Consider the following 11132-nt stretch of genomic DNA (forward strand, 5'->3'; position numbering starts at 1 on the left):
ATTCTTTTTCAATGGCTTCGATTTTTTCTTTTTCTTTTTATCCTATTTTTTTTTATCAGTTCAGGGATAGTAAGCCCCATATAGAACTGTTTAATTAAATAAAGTTTTAAATTCATGAAACATGTGAATGAATGAATAAATAAATAAAGTGTAAAAATGGTTAAATGTTGTGATACTTGTTTAATAAATAAAAACAGACCAATAAAAGACCAAAAACTGCTACTGAAAAAGAAAATGCTGATGGATGCTTATGTAACTTTCAACAGCGAAATAAGGGGCATCCAAGTATTCCATAGTCTCTCATCCCACTCAACTCAGTTAGTTTATCAAGACAATAGCTATATTTACCTTGATTTAGTAAGTTTTTTTTATTTTTTTTGCAGTACTATATGTTTTAAATTCTAATGAAATTTCATAGAGGTTTGTGTTAAAATCTGTATGTTTTTCTGTATGTTATATCACAACAGTGCATAGTTACTGTACTCCAGACAGAGTGAATTTCACAATTCGGTGCACACTTTCAAGCTGTGAGGGTCTGGTACCAAAGTAAGACAGTCTGTATTGTACTGGCCACTTCGGTACAGTTGGAGGGTATGTAGATAAGATTATTTAGACATCTCCAATTGCTTAGCAATGCCCTGTCTGTGTGCTGCATTTTAAAGAAAGGTAAAACAAGTCATGGGAAATGTTCAGTCTGCATGGCAATAAAGAGGAAAAAAGCATCTGTCAGGTAATTTCACAAGGAATGCTTATTATCAGAGACATTCACTCTTCCCTTCTGAACTGAAATATATAAGAATACATTCAGTTCTTAATGCTATTTTGTGGATCCATAGTTACACTGCTTTCAGTGGTTTAAAATCTAAAGAAATGCTGTATGGTATTGATGTGAACATCACTGCTGTTGGTAGACAGGGTCTTTCTTTGTGTAAACAGCTGTAAATAAGTCTTCCCCTCTGTCTTTTATGAAAACATGGAAATGATAGTAATTAATAGAACATTATTCAAATCTTTATCTCATCACTTATTAAATTGTGTATTATTATTTTTAACAGCAACCTAGAACAGTTAAATAAGTCGTTATCTAAATAACTTGTTTGTTTAAACGTCAGACTGTAGCCACAGATACCATCTTTCTAAGTTCATAAATGTAAAAGGAGCAATCAAACTGTCATTAATAAATTAATTCAAAAGCACAACCAGATATTTAGAACAAAAGAGAACAACTCTTGAATTTTATTAAATCAGGAATTTCACATTGTGAAAAAAAAAACCACTTGTACAAAATAATATTAAATTGCAGGTAGTCCAAAATGTAAAATTATAAATGCAACAACAACAATGAAAAAAAAAAAACAACCAACCATCAGCACATTATTATTTGTACACCAGCATATTGCTGAATGCACACATCTAATTGAGTCAGGGCAGGGAAACTATGCATCTCTTATTCAGACAGGTGTCAGGCTCAGTGAAAAGGACACACACAAATACACTAGAAATAGAAGGCTTTGTAATACGTTTCTATGGCAACTTGCAGAGAAAATGGGAAGAACCTCCTTGTCTGCTGGTTTTGGAGTGCAGTGTGCTGTGAATTGTTTTGGGGGTTAAAAGTGGGGGGGTGTTGCACATTTGGAATAGCAGAGCAGCAAGCCAGAATTCTCACAGCAATTGAGAAAAGCAGGGGTCCAAAAGAGTCCCCACAGACACCCAGGCCTAGCCTGTTGGAGTCGATGCTGCAGCCTGCCTGCACACGGCTAAAAGGAAAAGCAGCTGTAACATGTTACCTATCATTTTCCAATCATGCAAGGAATTCAATTCAGGGCTTTTAGGAATATCAAATCTTATAAAACTGTTTTGATTTAAATACACTCTCTTTTTTTGTCCTAGGCAGAAACTACAGTAGCCCAAGGTCAGGTCCATCAGGTTATGCAACTTTGCAACCTAGAGCACAGAAAAACTGTCAGCCTCGGCATTTTTGCATGATATGGGCGAGTTTGAAAAAAAGATTGTTTGGAAATCTCCCAGTTTGTAGTACAAGTTTCAGGTAAGAAAGTGAAACAAGGATTCCAGATTCCTAATACAAGATTCGGAAAGGCTGGGGCGCCAAAAACAAAATAAATACAATTTAGTGATAGAATTAGCTAACTTGAAAACAAGTGTTGCATTTCTTGTTCCATCCAATCTCGAAGCAGTCATTATAACACCAGCAACCACCACAGCGCAGCCCCTGACACACAATTTACACTTTTTTAAAATGGGTTCAGCGTCCAGTACAAATAACTAATAAATAACTTGCTGGGAGAAGACCCTTATCTTATTTCACAGCTCACCCACCTCTCATTAACCCCCTTTTAAGACTAACTGTGTAACCTGACTGTCTGTGACCTCATAGCCTTTACCTTCAGCCTAACACATTTTGTGTAACTGCAGCTCCTGGCCTTATAATCCTTCCATTTCCAACTGGCTGATTCCTGAGACACCCCAGCAACCCGCACCTCCCCTGACTGCTCTCCTAGAATGTGGCAAGGGGGGAGTGGCGGGGGGGATTCGAAGAGAAAAATACAGTTTAAAAAGCCAAGTAAACAAAATGTGCAAAATGATAGCCCAGTCAAACAGAAGGGGCTGTGCATGGGACTAAACAAAAACCTCCAGAAGCATACGAGCAGCAAAACAATAAATATCTAGTAGCTGAGCCGAGGACATCAAATATGTATCTTTACAACAACAACAACAACATCATTCTTCATAAATTATAACATTACATTTAAGGCCAGTATATGTATACTAGCATTTTCACTGTAGAAATACTGCCTGTACAAGTTATTTTTACAAGTTATTTTTTTTTTTTATATTATTGTTATTATCCAGATTCAGTTATAGTCCCAGCTTCTTATCTTGTCTTGCTGGTTTTGCAGTTTCAGGCTGCTCAGATAACAAAGGCAAGCTAAATAACGACCCAGGTTCAGCCTACAACTAGGCCAAGCCCTGGGTTGGTAGAAGGCTGCAAAACCCCAATCATATCTTCACTCAAATTGACATCCCAGGGCTTCAGAACTGCCCGATTTCCTCCACGGCTGGTGTTGGCACTTCAACATGTCATGTCGTGAGGTGACAACCATTTCAAATTTCACACACAAATGGTGGAGTTAAGTCAATGAACATTTCTAATGGTGCGTTCTGCGCTGATGTAAACCCCTGTCCTTTTCTTTTCCTTTGTGAGGGCTGATTAATGTTGACAGTAATCCTTGATTACAGAAGCTCATCTGGAGAACGCAGCTTCATTATTTCATATTTAAACAACACGATGTCTCTAAATGCACAGAACAGGAGGCTGGTCCTTCATGTCCAGCTTGTGGTGCAGACATTCCGAGGGTAGACATCATTTTCTTCAAGAAGTCTCCCACCCATGATCCCCCCCTCCCAAATCCCCAATCCCCTTTATCCTTCATGCCATGTGGTAAAGTTTACTTCTTCACAGTAGATGTCCATTAGATTTGTTGCAAGAACAGCATTATCTGAAAAAAACAAGAGAGAAGCATGTCAAACAAATGCAGCACTGTCCAAATCCTTACTGGAGGAATACACTTGCAGTACAAAGGGATCAAAGGGATGGTTCATAACTGCAAACATGATTCCAACCCTCACTAATGTCACCTGCAGTTTTAAATACAACTGATTTGAGATTTGGTGTTGTGTACCCCATCTTAACTCAGCTGTTTAAATTTGAATTCTCTTCACTTGCTTTGTCAATAGAATGATTTAGATAACAAAAACGCTGGTGTGCGTTTGAACTTTAACCCTTGACCCACAATGGGTTACAAAAAATCCAGTAAAATAGCTTTTATATGGTTAAACAAAGGACAGGTCGTGGGTGCGGCAGTTCTTTCTGTAAATCAGTTTCGTTTGCAGTCTTTAATAGCTTAAACTAAAATTAGTTTAGACTGTCCGTTATTTATTTATTTTTTTTAATAGTGTTTTGCTTCCTTCTTGGCTGAAGTTTCAAAAATAGCTTTTGTACTAACAAGCTTCCACTGTGCCACCCCCCACACAAATGTATTTCATTCACAGTAATAAACATGATTTGTGATCTTTGGCAAAGGACAGGGTATCTGTCTCATTGCTGTAAAGCAAGAATAGCAATTAGCCAGCAATTTCCACTTCCAGCGTTTGGAACACAAAGAAGCCCAAATGTAAAGACCGCTAGCATGAATGTGCCGTGGTAAATAATACACCAGCACACAGACACCCTGTGTGCTCGAACATTAAGCTAGTCTCACTTACAATATAATTACACAGAGAGCACCACGTAATTAAACATGGCTGCTGTACCAATTGCTGCCTGTTATCTGGGATGAAACCTCACAGGCAAGAATTGCAGGCGCAGCACTGTGGCAGAAACAGCAGTAAATTACAGCAGGGCTTCAATTGGTTACAAATGATGATTTAATCACACACCAGTCTTAGTTTACTGTGTGTAACTAATGCAAAGGGGCTGAAGCGACTGCTTTCTTAAAGACTAACAGGTATTGGACCTTAACGGCTATGAAAACAAAATGCAGTTAGGGATTCATTTCCTTTTCCTCTTCCAAACCACTGATTTAACAGAACAGGATAACAACATTGTCCTTGGGCCCCTTTGTAACCAGCAGGGACTGTTTGAAGAGAATTAACAGCCGGCAACAAAGGAACCTCAGTTTTGAAATTAACTGCAGCCAACCAAGGTGGGGAGCATTCCATATGGAAACAAAGGTGCTGCTGGAAGCCTGAACAAAGGGATCTCTTGGGTTTAACATTGTAGCTTAGAAAAATACAGTGGAATGACATCAAGAGACACTTTTTTTATTATTTGTTTATTTGTTTTCAAAAACATTTAATGTGAAGAACAAAAGAGTAGATAAATGTAACTTCTCTATGCTGAAATTATAAAAGAGCAATTATTTTTGACACCCCAGTGAAAGTTACATTATCAATTCTGGACCGTGATTCCTAATTAAAACCTACATTTAAAAAAAGAAATCCCAAGTGGGGGGTGGGGTGGGGGGAGGCACACAACTGACTCTGTTTTCTAAGCCTACTGTCAAACTCCACCGTTTCTTTCTTGTTTCAGCCCCACAGCTAACCCAAGCTCCTTCTGTCACACTACCATCCACCCTGTGCTTCAAAGACAAAGGGGCTGCTGATTTGACTTTTAAACAAATCTGTTACGGCTCTCCTTTCGGATAGCCTGCCACTAAAACCTGTCTGACGAAGACTGGGGCATACAAATCCCGAACGGGAGATGGATACTGCAGTAGCCAGCCAGGGAGGATAACAGGCTGTTAATTGCACTTTTGATTGCTTTCTACCCAAGGTCTCTTCTCATAACCCCATTCAACACCAGTCAGCTCATATTGAACCAAAATTACTGATGAAATCCGATAAGCCAACATTAAAACAAATGAAAACGGCTTGTTTAATATGTGAATTTAATATTTGTGGTGTTTGTTTTCAATATGTCAATTCTGAACATGCTGTTAACACTGGTTTTCCATCAAGCGAATCTGAAACCCCCGTATTTTCAGTACCAGGGTCTGGTTAAGAAGTGCATAACAAAAGGGCTCGTATTGATTAAATAAATATTTGAGGGCAGCAGAAACTAAACTCAGTTTAGCAAGCAATGCACCCTAAATCAAACAGCACTGCTTTGTGCTTTGTATATAAAACCTTTTTTACAGAGGCTGACACCAAATATAGATTTTTAAAGACGGCAAACATAAACTGCCCAGAAGAATAAACTGTACCACAGTTATGTTCAAGTGGCTTGGACGGTCACAGTCCCTTAAGGACTGGACAGATTTATGAGCGTCCAGGCTTAAGAAAATGACATTGTTAGGGACAGGATTGGCTGTGGTCTCATCAAGTTTGATCAGTGTCATGTTTCAGCAAATAAAGATAAAGTTGGTCTTCACGGTCATAACCAGCATATGCTCTTAGACAGACCTAATCTGATTAGGATTATTTTACTATGCGAGGACTGAATACACTCTCTGGAATTCAATAATGGTTTTAGACAGGCCTCTTTTCAAACTGTATAAAGGGAAGCAGCTAATACTTGCATGTGTTTATCTGGAAGCCATCTGAGCTAGTTATGTGTAAGCCGCCAAATAAACCCCTGGTAATGTAAAAGAAAATAGGTTTGGGTGTTTAATATCGCTTTGCTCGTTTCGTGCTGCATTGCGCTGTGCTGTGTTTGAATTTGTGGTACTGTAAAATAGCCACTTAGTACCACTGGTTCCACATACATACAAACAGACAGTCAGTTACATTTTGAATTTATATAATGCAGCTCTTATTAACCCTATACTGTATACATATGCATTGCATCTAAACACAGAATGATAGGAATGTGTTTCTTACCTTGGGTGTTTTGAAGCTTCATTTCTAAGCTGGAAGGTGCTTCCAGGTACTGACAAACGCTGTTGGAATGAGTGAATAGGGCACTGTAGTTAGGCTGCTCCAGGTGTCCTGTGTGGGGTCGTAGCAGTCCAGTGTTTTGCACCTCTGCGTGCCAAAATAGCCCCCGACTACATACAGCTTGTTTCCAGAAGCCACAGCCTGACAGCTCATGCGTTTTGCTGTAACGTCCCCTACTTTAGTCCACTGGTAGGTCTCGCTGTTGAATTTGTAGGCTGAGCATGCCGAGAATTCTGTATCACCTCCTATGACAAAAATTTGGTTACCAAGCACAGCTGCAGCTGTGTATCGCCAGGGCTGTGGGCAGGTGGCTGGCACTGTCCATCTGTTCTCCAGCGGATCATAGCACTGCACTTTGGGGAGCTTGTCATGACTGACGCTGGTGCCGCCAAAGGCAAACAGCTTCAGTTTGACGCTGACCACAGCGGCGTTGCTCACCCCTTCCCTGAGAGGGGCCACCATGGTCCACTTATTGGTGGCTGGGTCGTACTGTTCAACCTGCTTGAGGGACACCGATGGAGATGCTGGGAGACACCCTGTGGCTGCCGTGTGCCCACCTACTACATACAGACAGTGCTTAAGCTCTGCAGAGCCATGGCCAAACCTGGCGATAAGCATGGGGGCTGCCTTGGACCACTCCTCATGCAGGGTGTCGTAGACCCAAACATCTTTGGACACCCCATTTTCTGAGCCCCGGCCCCCAGTGATGTAGACCTTGCACTCAATGGCACAGGCACTGAACTCCTTACGAGGGCTGGGGATGTCTGTCTTGGGGATGATCTCTTTTGCTTTCTGGTCCACCAGGTAGAGCTTGTCACACATGAACGTCTGGCCTCCCAAGAGGAACAGGGCATGACTGGTCTTGCGGGGACGGGCACACAAGCTAGTGACCACCCCGTCGTTCTGCAAGATCTTTAGCTTACAGCGGATAGCCTCCTCCACCAGCTCCTTGCTCTGGGCCTGCTTGTTGATGAGCTCCTCCGTGGAGACATTCTCCATCAGAAAGATAGCAGGCAGGAGGGCCAGCCTGACTGTGCGCAGCAGCTCTGGGAGGTAGCAGTGCCTCTTCTTCAGGTCGTAGTTCACCCAGTTGAGGGCAGAATCGTAAACAACCCTTTCGTCCTCCGTCTCCAGTTCTTCGTTGGAGAGCAGCTGCACCAGCATGTCTTTGGGCAGCTGCAGGAAGTCCTCGGACTTGCTGATGGCTGGGAAGTTGCTCAGGCACATCCCCCAGGAGAGCTCGAACAGCCTGGTGCACTGATGAGCATCCGAGAACAGCAGCATGCCCAGGCAGTTGGTGGGATGCAGGTTCTTCTCCAGGAACTCGGCACAGGCGTCCCGGATGTCCTGGAACTGCAGCATGTCTCCAGCCTCCAGGAGCGACTCTGCGTTGTCCTCGTTGATGATGACCCGCGAGGAGTAGGCATAGTCCAGCAGCAGCTCCAGCACCTCGGGGTGGATGGAGTCATGGAAGTTCACTTCGCTGGCTTGGCTCTCCCGCAGACCCCCGCTGAACATGGCCTCGAAGTATCGGCTGCAGGCAGCCAGCACCGCCCGGTGGCAGGGGAAGGACCGGTTCCCCGCGTGCAGCAGGACGTCAGTAAAGAGCCTCTGCTGCCTCAAGGCGTTGAGGTGCGTCAGGACGCTGTCCGCGTACGAAGACTTGTGGAAGAGGTATACGTTCAAGGAGCCCGTACTGGAACGGGACTTGCGATTCTCGTGAATACAGACTGACATTTTCATTGAATCCTGCAAAGAAAAAAAGATACAATGAGCACTCTCTAAAAGGAGGGTTCCTTTATCTCCAACCAGTGTGTGCCCTTATTATTAGTATTATTATTAGCAGTAGTAGTAGTTGTAGTAGTAGTAGTATTATTATTAGTAGTAATACTAATACTAATGTGTTTAGTTGTGATATCCATGTTTGATATTTTAAAAAAATCTGTCAGCATCATTTTAGATACCAACTGTTATATACTAATATATACTGTTCTATTACAAAGCTACGCCTAAATGAAGGTGTGACTATTGCAAAAGCCATGGTCTCTACCACTCTGCAACTTCATCATTAGCAGGTAAAACGACACCTTTCTCAAAATATAGTATTAACAACCGTTTCTGCTCAGGATGATGTTCATCTGAGAGATCTACTATTCCCAAAGCAATACTGAGCAAAGCAACGTTTTAGCCTTTAATGTCAGTTTCGTGTGACGGGTCCACACAGCATAGCATAGAAAAGGAATTATGTGGAATTACAGAGCTGCGTATCCAGTAAATGACTCAGCAGGCTGCATCGATACTCCCTAATGTCGCTCCTGCACTCTCTTGGGATGGCCACATTCTGTGTTAGTGGTTCTATTAGCACATAGATCGCCTCAAGAGCACGTGTTAATAGGCTAGATTGCAAATGCGGTCATATGGATGGGACACTGCACCCTCTGTCATAGTCTTGGTCTATCTGTCACACTGAGTTGCATTCGTGTGTAGTTCTAGCTGGCCCTAACTCAAAACATTGAACACACAGCTACACAAAATGAGATCGCAAGTCTACCAGAAGCCAACAGCAGTACAGTATTTCATGTTTAATTTCGAAATGCCACATTTTTCATTTTTGTCACTTTTTCCTTAAGTATGTGGAAAACTACAAAGCGGTATGTAATTCAATATGTTAACGTAACATTATTTAGCTGGTTTCATTCGACTTTATAAAGCAAAATGAGTTTATTCGATAGGGTGATGCACGTTTGGCCATAGCGGTCGTTAACATAGTTGAGAAAGTTAATGGCAAGTTGATTTGTCGATGCTATAGAGTATGAAATTAAACTTCTCTGTCGAATTAACTATAAAAAAAATGCTTTCTAAAAAACTTAACACGAGAGGAAGCGCTGCAGAAATTACACACAAAGGTATCGACATCAATATGCTGTGTATTCAAATGTGTATTTTGACTAGAAATTGAATATTTAAATAATAGAGATTAAAAAGAAAGTTAAACAGTGCATGTGTTTTCCTACTTTTGATCTTCACAGAGGTGCTAGGTGGTGTTGGCATGGTAACCACTGGCCTACGCAATATTTTACTATTTTAAATTGTAATCCTTAGGTATAGGGCACTAACGCGTCAGACCAATCTTTACCAGAGTTATTTTCACGAATGAGAAAACTCGTAACTTCTGACAGTAAGGTAGAACAGACAGCAGTGTCCCATCTCTGGCTTTCCTCTGTTTATTTGTTTTGGAGCCACTAACCCAAACTGACCCTTGAGTGACTGCAAAGAACCATGAGATCACCAAAGACACATTAGCCAAGTTAAACATGGGACCCCGTTAGGTTTTTTTTTGTTTGTTTTCTGTTTTTCTTTTTTTAAATCAATGAAAAATAACATGCGTTTTTCATTATGCTTTATGTGCCCCGTTTATCAGTTATCCTATCACCTACAATACAACTACGTACATGCAGTCCCCTATCTCGCACAAAGAAGCCTGTTTGCAGGAAAGGTTTGCATTGATAAATCCATTTTATTTAATGAAATGACATCATCACTGACCTGTGCATGCTGCAATCTAATATTTTAAGATTTATACCAGAAAAAGAAAGGAAAGTTTTACTGTTTGCATATAAATAAATCACTGGATAACACATGAAGGTAGGTGGTCAAAGTCCACGTAGCGCTTTTCATCCCTGATCGAAGGCTGAATAAAGATACTGTATCGCGTCGGCACATCAGCTCATAAATTGCATCGAGCGGCTCTTTTTAAACTTCATCCTCCCAGAAACACATAACCTTGTCTAAAGGCTTTCGATCCTTCGTTCGACTGCGACTGTATTAAAAACAGCCCACGTAGCGCCACTAGAATACCAGTTTACTTACCAATTTATAGTGAGCACATAGTTCAGAACAATCCTTTAGTATCCGGCCATGCCACTTGAGTATACACCACGGTGTTCACAAAGCTGGGACGCTCTGAATCGACCCCCTGTGCCCGTGTGTCCGCGGTGAAGCGCTTTTAAAAGGAGTGGACGCGTTTATCCTTTTCGTTTCCTCTTTGTACTGCGTGATGCTATGCTTATGTGCCATCAAAGTTTGAGCACTCGCAACACTGTGCTGTATGTTCCCTTTTCCCCGGTATCCCCACACTGTGTTGGAGTATAGCTGTGTGAGACGATCCAGTAGGGATTTTGTTGGAGTCCTTTCCTCTGCCAGCGGCGAGTCGTCTTGCTTGCTTTTAATGTGATCGCTATGCAGCGTGTGTAAGTGTGTCTGCTTGGGTTAGTCAATGGGACTGCATTTGAAGCGCTGTGAGGGAGGATCTTCAGACAGTGGGAAGAAAGAGGAGGGGCATGGAAAGTGCCAGGCTTCAGAGAGAATGAGAAAGAAACGTGAACAATACAAACCAACAGAAGCACAATAAAGTCAGACATCGCGTCTGAAAAAAAAAGTAAAACCAGCAAATGCACAGAAAACTGTTTAATTTGACACCTGTGTTTGTGGATGAGAACGTATGAAGGTATTTTTTAGGCGAAGGGTATACAGCCCCATTGGCACGAGAAAAGCGCCACCTAGTGGTAAAAAAGTCAAAAACTGGTATATAAAAATCTAAATTCTATGTAGTTCCTATAGTTCCAGTGCAATTCAAACAAGTGGCTAAACTATTTCGGACTGGGATGATAAGGGGA

At 41.6% G+C, this 11132-nt stretch overlaps 1 protein-coding gene across 1 annotated transcript; it reads right to left on the reverse strand.

The window, feature by feature from the left end:
- Positions 1-1604: 1604 nt before the first annotated feature.
- On the reverse strand, positions 1605-10776 carry LOC117403735 (ectoderm-neural cortex protein 1). The gene is made up of 3 exons (XM_034006098.3): positions 10327-10776; positions 6400-8205; positions 1605-3518 (listed from the first exon to the last, which is right to left on the reverse strand). The coding sequence occupies exon 2, from the start codon at positions 8197-8199 to the stop codon at positions 6424-6426; it is 1776 nt and encodes a 591-aa protein (XP_033861989.1). The 5' UTR covers positions 8200-8205; positions 10327-10776; the 3' UTR covers positions 1605-3518; positions 6400-6423.
- Between the last annotated feature and the right edge of the window lie 356 nt (positions 10777-11132).

The sequence above is a fragment of the Acipenser ruthenus genome, chromosome 2 (assembly GCF_902713425.1).
Source record: "Acipenser ruthenus chromosome 2, fAciRut3.2 maternal haplotype, whole genome shotgun sequence".
In the NCBI taxonomy this organism is placed as follows: domain Eukaryota; kingdom Metazoa; phylum Chordata; class Actinopteri; order Acipenseriformes; family Acipenseridae; genus Acipenser; species Acipenser ruthenus.

Coding starts and splice junctions, on each gene's coding strand:
- LOC117403735 (XM_034006098.3), bottom strand. CDS start 8,199: ATGAAAATGTCAGTCTGTATTCACGAGAATCGCAAGTCCCGTTCCAGT.